The following is a 23,951-nucleotide window of genomic DNA, read 5'->3' on the forward strand; positions in this document are numbered from 1 at the left end:
ATTTAGAGAAATGACGTTTTTCCGCACATTTTATTCCACTCATCCTCCTCGAGTGGAAGAATGCTTTTGTACTCCATTCAAGTCTACAATATTTTTGGCTACATTTAGTTCTTACCTAGTTCGATTTAGTTTTTTGCTTGGTATGTTAGGGGAGAAAATTTCGCACTCTATCGAATGCGATGTTCTCGTGATAATAGGATGTGTGGATTAGTGAGCAAATAACTTATTCTTTAGTATTGTTCAATTGATTGGAGGAATTTTCTATCAGTTTAAGCCGAATTATGACAAATGAATATCTATGGCCTGCCACACATGTTTTTTGCATAAGCAATGAAGGACGCTACCTGTTTGAGCGGCAAAACTTAAGGGATAACCAACTTATTGTAGGAAGAGTGGGGAGAACAGAAAGGAGTATGCAAAGGAATGTAATAAGGAAGGGCCATGAGAAAAAGTACAGCAACTCGCACGCACCGCCACCATATGTGAATGCAGAAGAAAACACACTTGTTGCTTAACCGGCATAAGCAGCCGGCCGGTCAAAATGTAAAAAACGAATCCAACCATCTGTTGCATTCGCTTATTTTGATCACATAGAATTAATCGATTTTCCTAGCTTTTCTGCGCATATACCATTAGAGCTGAAGGTAAAGTTTTGTATTTTAGTTTAGTCTTTAGTGTAGAGAAATTTTCACTTTTGCAGAATCGCTGAAGATATTGTATTGTGTGCTGGTGTTTTGACCGAAAAATCGTAAAAAATTGCAAATTTATTAAAAAAAATCACAAATTTCGAGGTAAATTTAATGAGATTTAAACAAAAAGAAAAAAACGGGAGGACTTCATATAAATGCATGCAAAAGAGGTTTAAATTTAAAATAACTTTGAATAAATTGTGTGAAAACAGGTCAAAGGAGCAGTTAGTGAGACTCCCAAAGACTATTCTTATGTAATTGCATGAAAATTCCTAAGCATATTTGCATGTGACTGTATATTCATCTGCAGTTTTGTTAATTATTACGCTTTCTTTCCATTTTAGAATGCCAAGTCCCTCGGCAGCAGCTTCGGCAATGCTAAGGAGTTGTCTGATATAATGACTGGTAGTTTCAAGGTGCAACTCATCAATATGGGTACTCGTGCTGCTGCCTGTAAGTACTCCGGCTATAAACATTTTATGAAATTTATTCAATTTCCTCAAAACATTGTATATTACTTACAGTTCAGGCAAAGTTACGTTGCCTTCACGAATATCATGTACGTCTTTTGCACAATATTTTACCAGCACCCTCCGGCGTCGATATCGCTAATAATATTAAATACTTTTCTCAAACTCTCCTAAGTAAGCTCTCTAACTGGAATTCACTTCCAATTCTCTAAAGAAAATAAAAATTTCATATGTTTTTTAGCTGTCCTTAAAGATGTACGCACTTCTCCACACGATCTTATACGGGATCCCTCTGAAGATCCTACCCGCATGTCAGCCTATCCAAATCTAGAATACGGTAATCTCTATAATGCTTTAACTATACTTATTGATGTGGCACCTTGTATACAATATGGTCAAATAGGTATGTCATTGTTATCCAAAAAAAAAACGAAGGAACATCAATCATTAAATATGAATTTTTTATTGCTTTCAGTTTTCGGTAAAGCTCTGCTGCAATGCCTGTGCTGTATTTTGCCATTTTTGGATAAGGATTTAATTGATAATTTGCCTTATCTGGCTAGTTCTACGATCTCTGTCTTACCCCCCGCTCTATACCAAGATATTGTTAATGCTCTCTGCTATTATATCTTACCCTTTACTATAAGTACATTTTTCAGAAAGTGTATGAAAACTTTGACATTTTGAAACTTTTTTCTTCCTATTCAGCTCGTAAAAATGCCGATGAACAGGAGTCGCAAGCATGTCAATCGGTGTCTTCAGTTATTATGATGATCTTGCAATATTCTAACAATCCAGGTATAATTTTGAAAATAATTTCTCCCTCGCTCTTTCCCTCCTATCTCGTATACTCTTTTAGCTCACCATTGTCAGCTTCTAGAATGTTTAATGACACTAAAACACAATGTGGTTAAGGATATATTATGCGTCACTGCCTATGGTACTTCAGCTGCGCGTTTTGCTGCTGCTAAACTGCTATTTTATTATTGGCCAGCATTTGATCCCAATTTATTTGATCGCAAAGTTTTACTATCAAAATTAACAAGTAATTTTATATTTATTCATTTGTTTCATCTCTGGACAAGACTGATGGAAAACTTATTCGCTTTTAGATGATTTAGTTCCATTTGTTTGTCAACGTGAGCATTGCCCTAACTCTGGTAATGCTGAAGCCGGTAAAGTTTGCTTTGACCATAGCATCAGCATTACTTATGCTCCGGACTGTCCGCCTCCCTTGTATCTTTGTATAGAATGCGCTAACGAAATACATCGCGAGCATGCGAATCTCACATTTGGCGATATTCTACATCCTATGCAGCAAGTCTCGATGGTGTGTGAAAATAAAAACTGTCGCTCCACCGAGAAATCGGCTTTTTCTATTTGTTTTTCAACTGAATGCGCTAGTTACAATGGGAATCATCCTATACGTTACTGCGCTCAGTGTCATAGTAATCGTCATAACTCACGTCGTGGAATAGATCACGTTGTTCATCGAAGTTTACCCCCGGCCTGGCAGATGGACGCTGAAATGCAAATGCATATGGTTGAGTGCGTAATTAGTCTACTAAGAGAAGCTAAACCGCTAAATTTTGAACCAGGCAAAGAGTCTGCAGAGATGAAGAAGAATGGCAGCAGTGGGTCTACAGCGGGAACAGCATATGCGCCTAACGGCTTAGTGCCTGATAACATATCACCCGAAGAACGGCAGCAATTGGGTCGGTACGGAATTTGGTTGCTAGTAGGCCGTTGTTCACCTACAGCAGACACGCCAGTAGAAATATTGGGTCGCATTTTAAGTATGCTTTTTCATTGGTTCCATGTTACGGCTTATTCTTACGATGCAGGACAAATCGAAAGCACAATCGAGAAACTTAAAACGGATCATGTTGTGGGATGGCTTAAGGAAATTTGCCGAATACATTACAATGTGGGTTCACATTAAAGCAACTCTAGGTTTCATAATACAGTTTTCATTTCCTTCGCAGGTTTTCATTTCTTGTCTTTTGCCGCATCCACCTGAATACGCTCGCGTAGGTGGTCATTGGGAGACATTGGCTTCACGCACTTCTCATCTCAAGGAAGGTCTGCAACGTCTAATCTGCCTTGTACCGTATGAGGTAATAACTTCCGAAATTTGGGACTACGTTATGCCGCATTGGATGGAAGCGATTACAAACGATGTGGCGGAGAAAGAATTAAATGATTTAAAAATTGTTTTAAGCAAAATACTAGATCCCGAAATGTCTCCATTAGGCTTCGATGCAAAGACCATGTATAATTTCGTTGCTATACGGTTTGAAAAGACGACTGCCAAGGTGCAACAGCAAGCTTTGCACTGGCTGCAGATACTCTCGAAGCTAGGAATTTTAATACCTTTGAATCAACTATTTGCTATGTTCGAAGACGGTGTACGAATAATGAAATATGGTATACAGCAGGAGCTGATGCGTGAAAAAGAGTGCAAAGGGGCAGCAAAAACTGCCCCAAAAGACGGCAAAACTGATGTAAACAATCCACCGAGACGCAGTTCAATATGTGACCTTACAATATGAAATTAATTGCTAACGTGAGATAAGAATTGAAAATTTTCAGCTCCTGTGGTAGAAGATGATTCCGGCAATACTTCAGCTATTTCAGATGATGAAGCGCCTACGAATAGACACACCGAGTTTTCTACGGACGCTGAGCATAACCTTACATGTTGCATATTAATGTTGGACATACTTCTCAAACAAATGGAGCTGCAAGATATAGAACAGCATATGGGCATATATACCTCTGTTTGTGAGAATGTGTCACGTTTATTGAAATGTATGGTGACCGCGGCGCGTGTAGGACTTAGCAGTCATGTATGCTCCTTGAAGGTAAAGAGCGGATAGTTTTCCAAAGCAAAAAAAACAATAAACATTTTATTTTAGGAATGCGCCTATTGTGAGGCTTCCATAATGTGGCATCAATTGTCCACTAAGATTGTACAATTTATGGCCCCTTTAAATCCTTCCAGGCCTCCCGATGTACGTATTTCCATTTACATTCCATTAAATATATGGTTTGTTGTAATTTTTGTGCGTTAATGTTCAGCTACCTTTGGAAGATATAATTGAAGAGGAGAAATCTTCGCGCAAAAGTCCCCCAGAAGGTGATAAAGAGAAAACTAGAGAACGCGATGTTTCTCTTTCAATGGCTCCTTTGCCCATACCATTGGGACCTCTTGGAGGCTTTTCAGGTATTTGATATAAATCATTTTAAAAAATTAATTAAAGCTAAGTATTAAAAATCGAAAAACTTAAATCCTTAAAAATCCTCAGTAAATTGCTCTCTTTAAATATAAAAAGGAGAGAATAACTCCAACAGTCCGTTAGCTTGATCTATCGAACGATGATTGCGTCTGAGTATATCCCGAATTATGAACTAACCAGTAGCTATTTTATGTCCTACCGCAATATCTAGAATAAAAAATTCATATTAAAAGCACTTGTAGATATTCCGAAAAGTTTCTGATCTAAGCTAAATAATTATTGATTTAAAACTAATGAAAATGATCCAATTTATAATCCTCTTCATCACGCTCTCTGACAAACAATTAAATAAAAACCTATCATTGTGTTGTGGTAACATAAAAAAAAAAAAAAAAAACAATTGAGTAAAAAACTGTACTATCTCTGAACTATATTAAATCTATCTTAAGCTGTAACTAATAAACTTTACTCTCTTTCTCTATCTATATCTTTAAACTACATTATACGTATAAATGTCTACTCTATGTTCTATCTCCCAATGTTCTGTATTTTTCAAATTTATGTACATTTTTCTCTGACAATTTCTACGCAATTTAAATATTTAAAAAAATTATTAAAACACTCATTAACAACACGATGTTTCTTAAGCTCACGCTCCATACTTTACAGACGATGGAAAAATTATTATTATGGCAGGTGAAGCATAGCCAAACATTAAACGAAAACAATAATAATAATAACAATAATAATAATAATAATAATAATAATAATAATATAGATAAGAAAAACAGTGACAAAAACGATTCATAATATTTGTTTTAAATTTCGAATTTTAAAATTTCTCTAAAATATTGCTTTAATAATATTTTATTGTAATTTCTGTCTTTTCTTTTTTCTGCAAAATACACCCACCACAACTATTCAAGACACTACAGTAGCTGCATACTCGCAACATATATATCTCTTTAAGAAAATTTTCATTTACCTCGACTAACAGGTAGACGCGAAGAAGTTGCCCGCGGACCTGAAACGCTATTGGGAAAGGGGTTTTGGAACGAAATGATGCCACAAAAATATCTTCGGATATGAACTGTGTTCAGATTAGTATTAGGAACAACCAGATACTCTGTCTGGCAAAGAAATCGATTGTCAACGCCTTAAAACATGAAAAGGGCGCTATGAAGCCGAGGCGATTTACCTAGCAAGTCAAACAAACAAGCAAAAACATTATAATCGAGAAAGCTTGACCATTACATACCCTATACCTTCTCTAAGCATTGTGGTCCGTTCTTTACAGATTATTTTCATGCAAAGGTATACTTTCCATTGGAGGCCCGCATATTGGGGGACGCCCGAAACATTTCATGATGGGATCCAAATTTTGAAAATTTAATTTACGTCCTAAAAATTATATCATCTATCAATCTCCGTCACAAAGAGGTAGAAATTCGAGTTTCTCTCCATATAATGGGTTGATCTTTATCGTAACCCCTATTGATTAGAGCCTAAAAAATATGGGATGCCAGTTCACCAAATTGCTACTAAGCACCACTTTTCATCATAAAGTATTCTGAAAGGCTTACTTTACATGAGCCATCTTATCTGGAGTAAGGTCGAAGAAATATAACCATGTAGTTCAAATTTCGTCCACTTAATTTTTATGAATAAATTTTCATGATGAAACATTAATAATTTTGGCATATAATGGTTTACATTTCCTGAGAATCCTTATATACGGCGTTGTACGTGGCTGTCTACAAAGTAGAACGATCCGAACCATTTTCAATAGTGTTCGTGTTTGGGTCAAATTTCACCAAAATATCTCAAAAACTGCGTCCTGTAGGTTGAACACAAAATATATGGACAGGTCTCAGACGGACAAATGGACAACGAGCTTAGGAAAACAATTGGAAAGCAATTGTGATTCCGGGATTCAAAAAATGATTCTGAATCGATCAGTATAACAATAAAAGGATGGTCTAGCTTAAGCCTCCCTTGCTTACATAAGTCAAAGTATCTAGTACTACAAGCGGTGTAGGCTATAAATATAGGGCCAACGTAAGCAAACGGCAAAGTAGAATTTATCGAACGACGCCGGATATCGCTCGAATGAACTCTTTAGGGTCTATTTGCATTTCCTGTTACTGTCGTCTGTCTTCTTTTTTCAATTTTTTCAGTACACTTATTATGGTTTATAAAATATGTGACTATGGGTAGCATATGACACTCTCAGCTTTTCTTTTCGAAATATTTCTAGTTTTATTTTGAAGAGTAATTCACTTGCGTTTCTCACGATTTTTTTTACGAACACATGGAAAACGCCTGCCTTTCCATCTTCCGCTCCACATCCCAGAGAATTATTCTTCCCCTTATTTTCTCTTGTCAAATCATAATCTTCCTTGCCAACTCGTTGCCCTGAGTCCAATGTCTGCTCTGAAGTTAAACAACATAGTCGTTAATAAATTGCATGTCGAGCCAGATGAGCCAAAAATATAGTACGATCGCGCAATACCGTTATAAAAAGTTATGAACAAAGTATTTTCGACGCCTTTTAACCGAATCGATGAAGTTTTACGAATTGATGATTTTCATAAGTGGATGATCTGAAATTTTTTCGACACTAAAGTTTTTCACTCCAACACAACACAACAATACCAACAAACCTTATTTAATTTATTAAGTTCAATATTTTTTGTCCCAATGAAAATATTGTACACGAACTGTTTACATGCGATTTGAAAATGAAAATATTCTCTAAAACAAACAAGACCACTTAATTATTTTTTTTTAGTTGACCAATCACCCAGGTTATGTCCACTGCTCGTATAATACTGTGCCTGGAGGAGAGAGAAAGAGACAGGAAAGTAGAAGTAGCCTAGTGGGTCGATAGGTGTTACGCTTTTATTGACTGAGCACTCCCTATAACTACGACGAAAGTAAACGCTACCGAGTTGAAATTTGAACCCGCGAACACTGACTTGATAATCGCGATTCTTGCCGACAATTTGTTAACAACAACGCATCCTTGTATGTCAAGCTATAAGATTTTAAATGACGGATGTATGACATATGACGTATAACCTGTAAGTTTAGAAATCTGACAACCTGTCGCCTTTCCCTCTTCTTACCACATTTGACGAAAAGTTATTTCGCTTGAAAGCGAGGGTTTGTCATTTCTCTTCTGCTGGGACGCACCCAGCACCTGCTTCCTCCTACAGCAAATATGTTCCTCAATAGGATACAATTTTGAGATAGCATGACATGACATGACATCTACCCATCTCTTGTCTCCGCATGTGGGGACTTGACAACGTGGCGGTTATTTTCGATTCGCATCGAAATCGCTTTCAAATGTGTTTGAAAACAGTTTCTCTTACCCAAAATCAAAATCTATATTTATATCGTGTACAATATTTTCTTGAATTCATTTACATATTGTGTGTATGCTTGTTTCCCAAAAAAAAAAAAAGCATGTGTTTAGAATTTTAGAATAGTTAATCCTATAGTACTGTATGTGGTAAATACTTTCAAGTTCGTTTTGTTCAATCTGCAAGAATGATTTTCTCACTAACTGTATCAAGTAATTTTGGTTAAAAGCATGATATGTGTTTTCTTTGAGAATGCATTGCTTGGTCCAACGAAAAAATATATACCGAAATTCCTTTTAAGCTCCTTTATGAAATTTTCTCAAATTAGTGTCAAGAAGTTGTTGCTTACGTTTATTTAAAAAACTGTTTATTAAACAGGCCCCGTTCCTGTTGCTGTGCCACAACCGGAACCTCATTCGGTTGGTGGTGTCTTAGTGCACATGCCACACGTTTGTTCAGTAAGTAAATTTGAAAAAGTTTTCATTTATCTGTTTATCTTATGTTTGCGTTCGAAGTTTACATGTGTTTAAAAGTCACTATAAACAGTTAAAAAACGTTTAAAGAAATTCTTATATCATCTGCATAGAAGTACGATATTATGGAGTTAATGACGTATAATATTAACAATATACATGTAAAAACAGAAAAACAAAAAAAAAACAAAAAAAAAAATTTGAAATTTTTTTTTATTATTTTACCGAAAGAAAAAATTTGAACGAAAAATTTTAATCTTCCAAACAAAAACAAAAAAAGAATTATGAAAAAAGAAAGAATTTGTTTTGTTCTTATTTTTTATATTTACAAAATGTTGATAAAATTAATCATTTGTAATATTTATTAATTCTTTTATCCTATTTTTTATTTATTCATTTAAATGACGTTTTTCTAAAATTTTTGATTATAGAATAACAGTAACGGCCAAACAATTGAAACAATTGAATTGAGAAAAGTTCAAGCCACAGACGAGGTACTTTGTGCAAATTGCTCTAAATTCAAAATTTCTCGAGAATAAAAAAATATTATTAATCAGATGAGAAAAATAAAAAAAAAAAAATAATAATATGATGTTAGTTTTCTCTTTTACTTTACCTTATGTTTATAACTATTCTGTGTGTGCAAATTTTAGTTTTACTCAAATAAGAAAAAAACTTTATTCGTTTTATAGCGAATCTCTTGATTACCCAGCATCTGAGTTTTGCGCCGCAATCAAACACATTCGTATGTGTCACCACGAGCTAGTCGCTACTCATGTACGTGTAACCATTTTTTGTGCTTATAACTAAAACTTAGTCGGATTCGGAGATAATAGCTAAAGGCCAAAGAAAAAGGAAGAAACAAAGTAACAGATTAGGCGGTAACCCCACCCTAATAGCAAAGAGCATCTCAAAGGGTACGCAGGATTTTTCTTTTTGATTTTAACTTTTTCATTGAATCGCAATGTACCTAAGACGAGATTATGTCCGGAATAGCACATCGGACAAAGGGCCTGCTGAGCAAAGAGCTTCGCTTGCACATAGGTGCTCTTTTTTCGAAATTTTCTATGATTATTTTGCACAAATGTGGCTGAATGTTGTTGGAACATCTAAATAAGAATATTTTATTTGGAGTATTTATTTGGGGTGTAAGAAAAGTTGATAGAAACGCAATGTTAGAGGAAACCTTCAACCAGCTAACTGCGGGTAACGACCGGTTAACTCTGGACACGTAACGAAAAAAGTCCAAAATTTTGCATAATCCATTACAACCTTACTTCATTTTACATATACTCGGGCTTTGACGAGTATACTCGCCTTCGCTACATTTTTGCAACGCAATTTAAACGCACATCTACCAAAGACATCAACACAGTTAACTAGTTAAATATATAGAGAACATTAAAAAAACTTTAATTTTGGAAAATATTAGAAAACCGTTAGAGAACCATTCTTACGAAGCAATTCTAATTCAAGACATTCTCCTCGCTTGCAAATTGATACCTAAATCGAACTTTCTTTAAAAAAAAAAAAAAACGTAATTTTCATAAAAAGCTTCTAACTTTACTACATCTCAAGTTGAAACCTGTTCGGATGAGTACACAGACAGAATAACAAAAATTCACCTAAATCGCATCCATATAATTATGACTGCCTTCAGCGTCCGCAGCTTCTTCAAGTGAAAACATTCAATTTTAGACTTGAAAAAAGGCATGGCAAAGTTCAAATTAAATTTTGGGAAATTCTCACGTGTATGATTAAAGTATATTATATTCAAGAATTGTATTGCAAAAAATTCGAATGAGAAAAGAAAGAAAATTGTTGGAGTTGTGTTGCTTGATGTTTTCAAAAGTTATCTCTCAAAAAAAATGCCACTAAATTTCAAGTAATCCTACGCTGCTTCACAACTACTTTCTGCAAGCAAATCTTTGGATCCTGTAAAATTTTCCTTCCATCAGATGCAGGGTACAGAATAACATTTTTTTAACCATATGTTTTCAGTGTATATAATTGTACAAAAATATTGTCTCTTTCTCAAACACCAATCACAATCAATTCGACAATCGAATGCTTCGGAAGGAATCATTCGTATAAATATTAAATGTATAATTTTTTCGACCCCCTTTATACACTCCTTTGCTTTCTTCCTTTTGTTTAAATTTGTTATTTTGTAATATTTAAATGTTAGTGTAGTAGCTTCATAGTCCTCTTCGCAACTAGCTAGATATGTTAGTTAAACTTTACTTTTAATTAGCGCTTATTTAAACATTTATAATGTCTAGGCCTCAACTATTTACTTTAGTAAGTATTCTGCTGACCTAAGAAAAATTTCAAAGTTTTATTGATTTCATGCAAGAAACAAAGTCACCACGGATTGACGAGCAATGTGGTGTTACTATAGATAGATTAAAGATAACCCTTTCGTGACGGTTTTCTTCTATATACAGACGCATTCACTTGATGCGTCATAGCGACCTTGGAAAATGAAGTGCACCGTCGCAAAACGGTTAAGTCTTAAAAAAACTAACAACTAATTACCTAACTGCTCTTTATTTACTAAGTACATCACCAACAAACTATTACTTCCCTGTGGTGAACATTGAGCACATTTATCTTTTGGATTTATTATTTGAGCAAAAAGGTCATCTTAAAGTGATCACTAGAAGGCTCGTATCTAGACAGATAGTAGTTGTTCTCTATAGGTAAAGTTTTCAGTACTACTTGTGCATACATTTTCACGTCCTCCACATATTTTATTCACTCAAACTATAAAGGAACGGATAACTTTTTTTATCCTTAACTTAAAAATTTCAGTTCTTCTCTATCTTTAAAAGTAGTTTGGCGATATTCTAATCCATTCCACTACGGAACAGTACGCGATACTTTTGTGACTTTACAATTTCATGTCAATCGTATTGGACATACATTATGCTCACAATGTGCGAAAAATTATAGCTAAAATTTTTTTCCTTTTTTTTTTATATTACAAGTAATAAACTCAGTTATCAAGCAGGCTTCAAACGCATCCATACCGGTACTCTGAACGCTTAAAGCAGGGTTTTTTTAATCGCGGCGGGAGTTTGTTAAAATTTTTTGTGCTCCAAAATATCGAAAACACAGACAAATGAACGCTGTAAAGCATCCGAAGAAGCCTGAGCAGTTAATTTCAAAAGGCTTCGAGCAGCAAAATCAAGAAACTGGTGCCCAGAAGACGTCGTATAAGAGGCATGTGCTACTGTGGCCAAAAAGTAGGACCAATTTCAATTTTTCCAATTTTTAAATCTATTCCGGCCACTTTTTGCGAATAGCTCACTCAAATTCTTGTAAACACTCAATACTCAATAGCCACTCAATACATCTTGAAATCATTTTGGCTCGGTGGAAGGGCTGCATAGCGCACAACACCTGGCTAGTCGAAGAGAACTAATAACATCACCTCGATTTTAGAGTCTTGGTTCACCTTTTGCACGATGTTCGCTTGATCATCATGGGTCATTGATGGGTCATATAGGTAGATCTAAGTCCCATCTCCCTTAACAATGCGTTTCATGACTTATTGATACTTCATTGCTCAACGAAACCACACATTGCAAAAAATCGGAACCTAACACAGGTGTTTTTCAAAATACCATCAATTGAGAAAAATATATTTCGGATATTCGATATACGTGCACAAGTCAACCTAAATATTGATGTGCCTTCTTGCGAACCGCATTACGGCATATATCATTTATGTCCGCTCATAAAGTTCGCATTGATCTTCTTAATACGAAACGAATCTCCGCACGACAAGTTCCGAAATTTTACTACTATTAACAATACTGTCAAAAAAAAAGAGCTTCACTTAAGAAAGATGTTTATATTTAGCCCATACCAATGGAATGGATTTTTTTATGACAAAGAATCATTCAGATGAAGAAATCGGGAATTAAAAATTAGTTTCGCTTATAAAGTATGCGCAATATTATCACAATTTTGTTTAGCCCCAAGTAATCAATTCTTAGATTAACGAAAGATGGGCTCTGCCAGCTAAGACTGTTCTATTGAGAAACAAAAAAGCTATATGCTGAGCATAAATGGAATCGAGCATTTTACTCATTTCACGTTCTCTGAGTACTTTTTAAGATATTCACGGAATTAGTCGCTTCGACTTGTCTCATTAGACATATTTGAAAATGTAATCACTTTACAGTCGCCAGGTCTTCTTGTTTGCTATGGTAAGGTATTTAATAAGATTAGTACATTTTTATCTTGTTTTAGGACTTTAGGTTTGTTGGAACAGTAAAATAGTAAACTTGTTCTTTGTTTTGCCAATAACTTTGTAAATGATCTTAAAAAGCGTTCTTCCATATAGGTCTTGTGTGATTGATGCCTCTTAAGCCGCATTCAACTTATTATTAGACTGTTTACAATTCCTCCCTTTTGTCACTGCCGATTTGAGAAGGCTCGAAGGAAACTATTTCGGTCCACAAATTATTCCTTGCATCGTAACATGTCTTAGCTGCTAAGCAATGCAGGACTGCTTTCGTTAATGCAGTCTGCAAATCTTTATCGAAGAAATTAATGATCTGAAAGTCAAATCATATGCCGATCATTCTTCAAGCCCTTTGAACTTGGTCGAAATTCTTAGGCAGAAATGTAACTAAGATATAAACGATAGCCCAAGAGATCACAATTTGAGCAGTGCTTGCACATTATACACAACAGGCCCGTAATGTAATTAAGTGACTCTTCGCCAAAAAGAAAAACTTAATACAATTAACCTCACATCCACAATATATTCATAGGAAGGAGTTTTAATTGCAATACGAGAATATAATTTGTTTAACTCTCTGTTTCTTTTTTCTTTTCTTTTTTTTTTTTTGTGTCTTTCTTTTTTGCGTTTCTCTTTATAATAATGATATTTATTTGTAACAAAAACAAATTTCCACCCAAACTCAAAGTATCTTGTATGTGTGTGAATAATTTTAAATATGATTGAAATCTGTCTCTAAAAAAAGTGAACGCAAGTAAAAAAATTTGTAAAATATAATACACAAAGTGAGCTATAACTAAATGTATACGATTTATAAGATTCCATAGCTTTATTTTTTTTAAAATAATTTCTTTTCAATTTTCTTACTTTCTTTAAAACGTTTTCAAATTAAACAAAATGTTAATATATTTTGAGCATGTTTTCTGAAATTCCTTTAAAGCACTAACAAAAAACGTTATAGATAGTAAATATTTAACTTTTTGAGCACTTTTTACGCAAAAGTGAAGCACCGTGTCATTTATAAAAAGCAAAAAAAAAAAAAAAAAAAAAAATGGAAATGGAAATGGAATTGTATTCCAAACTTGCAGAACATGTAAATAAACGTTCATAGAGATTTGATGTTCTTTAATGTTAAAACTACTTCAAATATCAAAACTTAAAAAGTTGTTAACTTTCATTTAAAAACATCTTTTAAAAAATTGTTATTTAGATCATGACAGCTACCGTGGAGACAGTATCGGAACAATTGGATTTAGCTTCGCTACTGCCGGCTGATCGCGCTGTTGCTCGATCAATCACTCTCTCAGATGCCGATGTGGGTAAGATGTGTTTTCTATTGTTAAGGTTTCTTTTCAATCAGCCAAAGGGTGCAACTCTTTGCCAATAATTGATTTAACAGACTGAGTCGTATATATACAACATATCTATCGCGCGATTTACCTATATCGTACTTGAACTAACTTTTAACCTTAAAAAGTCATTATGAGTCGAAAATTAATTGTTGTTAACTGTTATCAGTTGCCAAGCTTATGCATGTTTACGATAGCTTAGGGGTTCACTTGCAATTTGGTCCTGTACCGGTTGTGTGTGTGGCTCTATGCTACTTGTGTACATGCTATTTTTCTTTATTTCTTTTTTTTTTTTTTTTCCTTCTTATTTGTTTTATTGTACTTATACTAAGTTTTTATAATAATTAATTTAAGTCAATTGAACTCGACTGCCAATTTGTTTTAGTTGAGTTTCTTGCATAAGTGGAATAAATAAATAAATAAATAATCGTATATTACCGCCGGAGTTATATAGGTTATCTACATTCTGAACGGAGACTTTCTGCATTAACAGGAAGCGCCAATGTCAGCGTTACTAAGGCCTCAGTTATAGGGGAGAATGGAGTTAACGGTAGCACAGGAGGTGCTTGTGTCGATAATGCCAGTCTTTCCGATGAGGACGAAGAAGATGAAGACGGTGACGACTTCTGGCACACTTCGGTGGGTAAATTTAAATTTGCCCTGGACCAGTTGCCTCAGCCTTTACAATACATACATCAGTTATTAACGGTAAGCCCTAATTGCTTAAAAATAAAATGGACATGTATTTTTTAATAATCCATATCTCGCAATTTTATAGGAAATCCCTACAATTAAAAAACCGGACATTCTCTACTATATATTGCAGTGCTTGAATGTGATGGCTTTGCACGGGGATGCTTTGTCTAAAGCAGCCAAGGAGCATCGTGGCTTCTTCATTTGGTGTCAAGAGAATTTATTGATAAAAAAGTAGGAAAAAAATTAAATTAATAATCATAGGTGTACGCATAGATCTGATCATAAAGACATTTCACCTGAGGACAAGTGTAGCTCAAGCGTATTGAGTACTGTCGTGGGACTCTCAGTTTACAAGCCGATGCAGTTTCCGCGATTATTTTCTGACCAAAAAAATTTGGAATTGGGCACATGCTAGCAGAGTTCACCCACTCTAGTAGTCGTTTGGCGCACTCTGCGTGCATACGCAGAGTCCTTCGTGGCACTTACTAATGGTGTTAGACTCTAAGAAGACTTAATCTTTAATACTCATTGCATACTTATGAAATAACGCACATCAACAAGCTCGTTTGTAGAGCACAAGTGCAAGGAATACCCGATATTCGCGTTCTTAATAGATATAGTAACTTGTCTCATATATGCGTACAAGATAGGACGAAAGATCTTTATAGCTTATACTCCATTAAGTTTTCTATATTCTGACATTAGGAAAGTAAATAGAGCAAGTTCAAGACTGATCACTATATACATGTACTTATTTGCCTTTATTTTAGTCTCTGGGATCTTTGCAATGCTGAACAGTCGCACATTTGTCAAGTTTGCGTACCACTGCTATTGCATTGCATAACTTTACCCCTAGGATCGGATGTGTTTTGGCGCGTGGTGCAGGAAGCCTTCCACGACACTGATTGGCGAGTACGCTTCACAGCAGTTGAACGAGTCACCGTAATTACGCGCTTTATGGATTCCATACCGTTGCGTACCGAAGTTGGCTTGCAAACAGCTTTAGCGACGGCGTTCTGTCATCTCATTGCTAGCATGGATGATATTAATGTATATGTAGCACAGCGTGCGACTCTATACATTGGGACCATACATGACACCGCAATTCGGTCACTGCTCTTCTGCTTAGAATCGCAATTCGACCTTTTCATAGTGGATCGCCCCGTTGTCTTGCAATCGGTCTACCAACTGCATAATTCTCTATCCGACCGCAAAGTATTAACTTGGGAATTTTTCTTAAATCGTTTCGATACGCTATTTGTGGAAGCTCAAATTACTTTGGAGAAAGGTGGTGATATTGCATATTTAAGGGATTTAAGAAATTCGGAGAACGGCAGTGAAGCTTTATCTTCAAAAATTTTGAAGGCACGCGAAGCTTTAAGTCAAAGCGATACCACTACTGGCAGCATGGCCAAAACGTTAAGTGCGTCCTTCGGGACTAAATGGCCCTATAAAAGGACGCTGTCTGCTCCGGCGAGCATGGTACCAAGACAAGATAGCAAATTCGGTGAGTATTGGAAGAGGAAAATATATTGTTTTACCCTATTTTTTGACCTTTCGCCAAATCACATATCAATACGGTCTATATATATATATAAATATATTTTTATTTTTTTTTTAGTACCTGATAAAGAGAAAATTTATAGCCGCCAAATTTCTGCACCCATATTAAAAAGGAAAACCTCACGCTTCGGTTTGGGTCAGTTTTTAGGCTCTAGCGGAGCCAGCAACGCTTGCACTAGTTATAGTTTAACAACAACTAGCAATACACATTCATACCGTAACACATATTCCTCTTATCCTGTCCAACCGCTATCCCATATCCAACTGCTTCCCTGTCCTGCCCATCAGCCTCAACAGCATTTTCTTCAACATCAACAACAACAACAACACCACCATCAATCTAGTAGTAATTTTGCACCAGTAGCAACACCATCAACATCAACTTTAGCCTCAACTTATAGTCAAAGTCATCAGTATTTAGTGCATTGTGTAGCACCTAGTCAAACGCTAATACATAATCCAATGCCAACATTGCAAGAAGCTGAGCAGCTAACCAAATCCCAGCGACCTCGCTCTCCTATCATCAATCAACCAATTCACCACCACCATCACTATTCACACTCCCATCCGATGCACGCTAATATGCATTCACATTTCCAAAAACATCCTTCGGCACCGAACCTTTTACCTCCACCACCACCACCACCCCCAGCACCTAGCCCCACCCCCTCAGCTTCAGCTATAACCATGTATTGCACTTGTGATGTCGGTGCAGTACATGCACCGGCACCTCAAGGTAGGTTGTAGAGCATGTCATCGTGAATGTTTTAATTCGTTGTTGTGTGTATGTATACTATATCTCATATATCGCATATATACGCTCACATAAATACAAAGATCTACTTAATGTTTTTCTCATTCCTTTTTTCTCTTTATTTATTTTTTTTTTTGTTTTTTTTTTTTTTTTTTTTGAATTTCGAAACCAATATAACAACTCTGCGTGATATACTGTTTCACTGTTGAATTTTTCTTACATTGTACTCTGAGTGGCTTTAAAAATCTCCTCCAATCCGCTCTGTGTATTTATGCGTGTATGTTTTTTTTATAATATACAGATCTGTTGCTCACATTTCACAGGGCTAGTCTTTGTCTGGATCTTCCAATAACATGTAAATAACTTAAATAGAAAAAAAAATGTTGGGTAAAAAGCACGAGATTACATTCCTTTTATTACACTTTTTGCTCTTGCTCTTTAGAAAATGCAATTGTAAAAAGCTTCATATAGACTGTATAATTTAACTGGACTCGTTCCTTTTGTTTCACTTGTTTAGACAAAAATGCTTATGTCTGTTTAGATTTTGCACTTATATATATATCGATCCATGCATGATTGCAAAAAATAAATGAACATCCCAGTGAATATGTTTATGTCTCCTAACAGAAATTTTTATTTAGCTCATCCGCTGACGCAAAGAGTCTAGTTTATGTCAATCTTTCTCTCGTTACTTTCCTTACTTTCGTTTCAAAATCTCTTCCTCTCACTCTGCATCTCTCTTTCTATCGGGCTGTCTCTCATTTATCATACGGCTTGCTCGCTTCTCTAGGATCATATTCCTCTGTCGTGCCATCTCAACTTGCGCACTTAACTAAATTGTTTGTACGAAAGCACTTAAATCTAACACATAATAATACTATACTTTTTGATAACGTAAGCAAACTTAAGTTCACTCCGCCTGTACCTGCATAGATATCTTGACTTTTGAGATCAAAATTCTTTTACCATAAGAAAGAAGAATGGTTTAAACTTGATCTTAATACTGTTTTGAAGACAATCTGTTGTCTTCGTTATACCTATCAACAAAGGATAGGAAATTTGGTATACAAGTTCTCTATTGATAGCCATAGGCTAAATTTGCAAATTAACCCGCTCGCTGGAACGCAAAATTATAACACAGAATCTGTAATAGATATTGATCAAAATGTTTGCAGTGATCTAACCAAGAGAAAAATTATTTGAATCGGATAATTTCAACGCCCACTGACTGATGATATAATTTGTGCTTTATTATACTTTATATATTGACTTGAGGTGGTAGGTATCAAAAATTCGCCTTAAGGCGAATAAACCTTTCTTACGTATCCTGTTATATGAAAATTTAACTTTTTTTAAATTTCGAAGTTTTTTGATTACGTCCTTCTATTTATCGTTTCATTATCCTATCCTTGTGCTTTACTTTACTATTTATTTATAAAAAAATTCCTCGAGTGGTATGTATGCTTAAGACTTGTAAGATCACATTTTCGTGTGCTTTCATGGCTCTAAATGTAGTAGTAAGTGTAATCTTTGAAATGCTGCCCGCAGACTTCGTGAACTAAGAACATTTATTCTAATGTTATTTATCCTTGAATTCAAAACCTATAGATGGTCATATACATTCTTTGGGAGGTTTAAATGACGATAATATTATGGGTTTGTTGAGTCGTATAACTGAATTGGAAGAATCCGATCGTGAAACAATTCATTTATTGGTGTTCTTGTTAATGCAATTCATGTCACGGACAGATCAAGCTTTTCCCTCGGAAGATAAACCAATCTCAAAGACCCAGAGTATTGTACTGAAGCACTTATTTTTGTTGTTGGGTCACAATCAATTGGACAAAACCTTCCACGCGACAGCAGAATGTTTGCGGTAAAAATTTGAACACCTGTTCCTACAACGTATCTTAAATTCTCTTCAATTTCTCTCCCTCGTAGGGCTTCTGCTGTTTTCAATGCTTTTTTGGCTAATTTGCCACAAGTCTTGGATCAAAATCATTTAATCGGTGGTCATATATTACCAACAGTGATGCAAGTTATCCTTTACGCTCCGAATCCTCATAACTTAACGGGCGACGCTTATCAAAAGCAAGTCTTTAATTATTCTTTATGGCATTTGGAACAATATCCGCGTCGAAATTGGATATTCACTATGCTGGTGATTTTATATAAATATTCTTATACGCAGCCACCGCAAAGTTCGTACACTAATTCCGCGATACGTGTAGTAATGAATAGCCTGCGTAATCATTTTCATCAATGTCGGCGCATACCCACCACTATTTTGGATATACCGGGAAATACACGTTCCAGGGATGTTAGTCAACCGTCGTTGGGAACTGATCCGGATGATAAAGAACAAAGTCCACCGGCAAGTCCTATGTTTCCCTCGGAAGGCACTAGTGGCGCTTCAAAAGGAAAAGGACAAAATGTAGCTTTTACTCCCAAATTGCAACATGCATTCAGAAAGTACACTGACTCTAGTCTGGATGCCGATGAAACTGAATCTGAATTGGTAGCCATACCAGAAAGTGATCTCTCTGATAGTACTCTGCAAGGAAGTAGTGCGCCGGTAGATTTCATTCAAAACAATCAACGTTCTCAAGACTACTCTAGTTTTTTCCTATTTAGGGTTCTTTTGATGATACCATGCATTTAGAAGAGATAACTACTACTAAAGTGGAAGTTTTAAAGCAGCGTAAGACTTCAGAATTACATGACGAAAAATCTTCGAAAACACTTAAGTCCATGATCACCACTAAGACTGGCGATACATATACTACAAAAATCAAAGCTACAGCTGCTGACACGGTATCTACAACGATCGTAACTACACACTCACGTCATAGCCTACAAGAAGGCGTGCGTATGATCGTTACTCCGTTGGTGGCCAGAGAAACCACGGAAACAGCTATTATAAGCCCACCCGTTGACGTGCATCGAGCCATCACTGTGCGTAACAAAACTTTTTCCGATTCAGGAGCTACGTCCACTTCAAAAATGTTTGCTGCCATAGCTACCAATCATTTAAAAGCCTTGGGTACTTTACAAGACACGCAATTTAAGGTGGTTGATGCGAAAGGTTCGCAGGCGTCTAGTAATGGTTCACGTTCAACAAATGGTAGTTCAGAAGGTTCCGAGAAACGAGGTGCCGCTAAAGCTAAAATGATCGAGACCCAGCAAAGTTTAGTATCAGCCAGAAAAGTAATGGGTCGTCAAAAAACTATTGTGGAGTGCAATGCTTCCAGCTCATCACCTGGTACTGATGATTCGCGCTTAAGTGCTAATCACAAAACTAAACCACAAAGTAAGACACTTAAACGTTCCGAAAAAGCCTACGGTTCCCCCGACTCTCCACTTTCCAAAATGAACGTTATGCCAAATCCTACGGATGAACTAGATAGCTCTTGCCTACCAACACCAAAAAGTATAACTTCTTTGGAAATACCAACGCCAGAACGTTTATTACCAATTGGGCCACAACAGAGTGTTACCGCAATAGTTGAGCGTGTACGAGAAGGCCTCCATCTACCCGATATCAGTCACTTGAAACAAGATAGTTTGGATGCTTCCGAAAGCATGAAAGACGACGTAACATCGAATAGCTGCACTAATTCACCTAGACGCTTAATTAAACAAGTAGCTTTGGAAGAATCTCTTATATGCGGAGGAAACAACATGAACAAAGAAGAAACCATGGATCATCATACGTCTCTTCTAAAAACAATGAAGCTAAAAGTAAGAATGAATAGCAATAGTGGCGATGTAGAAAATGTTGTAGCTGGACCTGCTCAAATGCCAACAAGTTCGCACACAAAATCGGATAGCTCTAAGAGACCTCGTCAAAAAATGGCGCCTTTCAATATGGATATGAACATTTTGCCAGACATGCGTTCTCGATATGCCGGTTCATTTCCACCGCCACCTTATCAATCTCCCGATGAACAGTTTGACGAACTGGAAGACGGACAAGAAAATGGCGGAACACAACAATCGGGTCACCAGCCAAATCGCGTGGTAAATATAAAACAAAAACGTAGTTAGTTCATTAGTTGCGCAAAAACAAGGTATTTATAAAGGGAAGCTTGAGAAGTTTATAATAGTTTAGCAATCCTCCAGTTCTCTTTCAATTCACCGCCGCATTATATCCCAGAAACGAATTACATAAGCGAAAGACGCTGTTTCTTGTAAGTATTTCATAGGAAACATTATGCATTAATCTATGTCCTTGACACGAAAGGTTTTAGGCATAGAAAGCCTGCATTACTCATCAATCCAATGCCGTTAGCACCACGAATACGAATCAGCCGCTCAATATTTAAACCACAAAATTTAATGCAATGAAAAATAAACACAGCAATTAAACCCAGATGCGTAATTAAACTTATGAACGCCGACATGATTCTGGACCACGCGTTGAGATCTCGAGGGTAGAAAGGCTGCAGTTGCACCAAAGTAAGATTTCTGGCGGTAAAAAGACATTGAAGCCAAGATTGTGGTAGACATGTTCAATTTGAAGGCAGGCGCGATGAGTTCACGAACACATATGAAATTAGAAAAAATAAATATCCTTTTTTTTTAATTTTTGTCCATTAACTCTTACTAAACCTCTTCCCGTCCTTCATGTTCAATGTTCTTGTTTTCTGAACAGAGTACTCGTCGGGTAGGTGATTACGCTGTTTGTGAACGCTGTTCGGAGTGCGGCGCTTTAATCGAAGAATATACTGACGAGGAAGTCGGTCTTTTAATCGTGATTTTAGGCACATTCATACACCGTGAACCAGCGATGGCAGCACCGTTTTTACCAGAAATCTTAACCATAACGGCAAAGTAAATCAAACCCATAAGAAATAACCTCACAATACTTCCGCTAATTTTTGCTTGTATCAGGATTTCATCAACCAGTACGTTTGCTTGGCAAGGAGAGAACGGTCCGCCGTTGGTATGCAGTGCTCAAGCCGTAGCTTTACAGTTTTTACGCTGTGTTTTACACCAATTAACACCAAACGGTATTTTCTTACAAATTTTGCAAACCGATGTCATAAGTAAGTATTTAAGAATATTGAGAGATAAGTAAATAATTCAATTCTTTCATCACAGAAAAAATCAGGCGAAATACATTCCGGAGTATAGTAAAAGCCCTGCAAGACTTTCAAGAATTAAACGCTTCAAGCCCTGTGTATATGGTCTGTGAAGCTTTGCAGGCAAAGAAATCACTACCTTTGGAATTATTACCCGTTATTTTCCGCAATATGGCCGAATATTTGCAATGCATTCCAGTGGATTCGAACATAAGTCCGGCGGCTTGGATTCAAGCCACAACAAGTTTGGAAAATCTTTTACGTCAAGTTTTAGTACATCTACCAACCGTCACGAACCACGAAAATTTACTTAGTTTAATTGTAGCTACTTTGCGTTTGAACTGTGTACCGAAAACTCTGTTGGATCCTTATTCAAAAATCTTAGCCTATTGCGTACAACACACCAATTTAGAGTACCACGTACTTTACGACATATGCATATACGGGCGAAGTTTTTCTCGGGATCGTGACAAGCAATACTTATGTCGCCAGCTGATTTTCGAATTTATTCAAGCATTGAAATTTAAAATCAGCATTCCGGATCACAATTTACTAATGATAATTGGTTTCGTCCTTTTGGATGCCGGTTGTGCTTTCCCACCTGGTACTTTACAAGGCATACCTGACTTACCGCCAGCTCTTACGACAAATGCAGCCGAATGCTTGCGCCAGTATATTAATGACGTCATCGACTTTTTAGCCGATTTTCATACGCTCAATAAGATTAAGGTAAAATTTTCGAAAGTGCATAAAAAAAAAATTTGATGTAAACTATATTTATAAAATGGCAGAACTTTAAGAACAGTCTAACCCAAAACGGTTTGAGTGAGGATACCTTAGGCGGTGTCTTAAAAGGAGCCGTTTCGCAATATTTGGCTATGGAAATGTCACGCGGAAATTCTAGAGACAACAAGGCTGTAGCACGCTACTTACCTTGGCTGTATAATGCCCCTTCATCTCTGCAGCAGGGGTAAGCTGCTTTCCGATACAAGGCCAAACCCCCCTACATAACTATTACTTTCAACTTCATCTTCCTCTTTCTTTTTGATCAACTTCTAGGCCAAAAGAGTTTACTGAGTGTGTTGGTCATATGCGCTTGCTTTCCTGGTTGTTGTTGGGATCCCTCACACATATGGCTTTAATGCAAAGGCGTTCTACCGTGCACATAGCTGGGGTGACTCCTGCCCACACTTCAGGAAATTCAGCCTTACTTCACAATCAACCTTATCAACCAGTTCCACAGGACGCCTCTTGCCATATAGCCGATCACATTCAAGTAATATTTGCCGGGTTCGCAGAGCAATCGAAAGCATCCGTCTTGCACATGTCATCGTTGTTTCACGCCTTCACTCTGTGCCAACTTTGGACGGTTTATTTGGAACAAATTGCCCATGCATCTAATAATTCAGAGGGGAATACGATGGGTGTGCTGTTTGAGTTTTGGGCTAAAGTGACGCCTTGTATCTTGCAATTAGTCTCTCATTCGAAGCCCCCAAAGGACACTACAGGTGAATTTTCACAAAACTCCAATGCAAAGGTAAATAAAACGTGTTCTGGCCACATTGATGTGATTGTTCTTGTATTGCTTTTATACCGCTTTAGCTTTCGGAAATGGTCAATTTGCATTTTTTAAGTCTTTTAGAAGCCTTAAGAGAAACAAATTCAACAGTACTAAGCAAACTCTTGCCATTGTGGAGTCCAGTATTATCATCACAGACGCAGGTGAATAAAATTATTTTATTATCTTCCAAAACTGTCATTAATTAAAAGTTTCGTCTCCTTAGCTCTCGGACACTCTGCACGTACGCTTGCAAAATGTGCGTGACTATGCTCCGGATTATCAAGAGCAACAAACACAGCAAAGTAGAATATTATTAAGATGGTTACAACGTTTACAATTTAAAATGGGGCAAATTGAATTACAAGCGTCTACGGCTACGCAATTCTACTCAATTTAATATTCAATACGTCGCGTAAAAAAAATATTTTCATTTATATGAAAAAATATCAC

The 23,951-nt window shown here is 36.3% G+C and overlaps 1 protein-coding gene across 1 annotated transcript; it reads left to right on the forward strand.

Annotated features, from left to right (window-relative positions):
* The first annotated feature begins 692 nt into the window (after positions 1-692).
* LOC119639123 (protein unc-79 homolog) lies at positions 693-23,926 on the forward strand. Its single transcript, XM_038036342.1, has 31 exons — positions 693-791; positions 1,034-1,142; positions 1,214-1,333; positions 1,401-1,562; positions 1,635-1,805; positions 1,868-1,957; positions 2,019-2,204; positions 2,272-3,086; positions 3,145-3,694; positions 3,752-4,023; positions 4,078-4,173; positions 4,241-4,385; positions 5,047-5,094; positions 8,145-8,224; positions 8,671-8,733; positions 13,705-13,813; positions 14,337-14,551; positions 14,622-14,770; positions 15,310-16,046; positions 16,161-16,238; positions 17,158-17,211; positions 18,465-18,732; positions 18,798-19,431; positions 19,491-20,876; positions 21,511-21,689; positions 21,750-21,904; positions 21,960-22,669; positions 22,732-22,910; positions 23,000-23,477; positions 23,543-23,662; positions 23,725-23,926. Exons 2-31 carry the CDS (start codon positions 1,088-1,090, stop codon positions 23,896-23,898), a joined length of 8,478 nt encoding a protein of 2,825 aa, XP_037892270.1. The 5' UTR covers positions 693-791; positions 1,034-1,087; the 3' UTR covers positions 23,899-23,926.
* The last annotated feature ends 25 nt before the right edge of the window (positions 23,927-23,951 follow it).

This window comes from Glossina fuscipes, unplaced genomic scaffold (assembly GCF_014805625.2).
Source record: "Glossina fuscipes isolate IAEA_lab_2018 unplaced genomic scaffold, Yale_Gfus_2 112, whole genome shotgun sequence".
Lineage (NCBI taxonomy): Eukaryota > Metazoa > Arthropoda > Insecta > Diptera > Glossinidae > Glossina > Glossina fuscipes.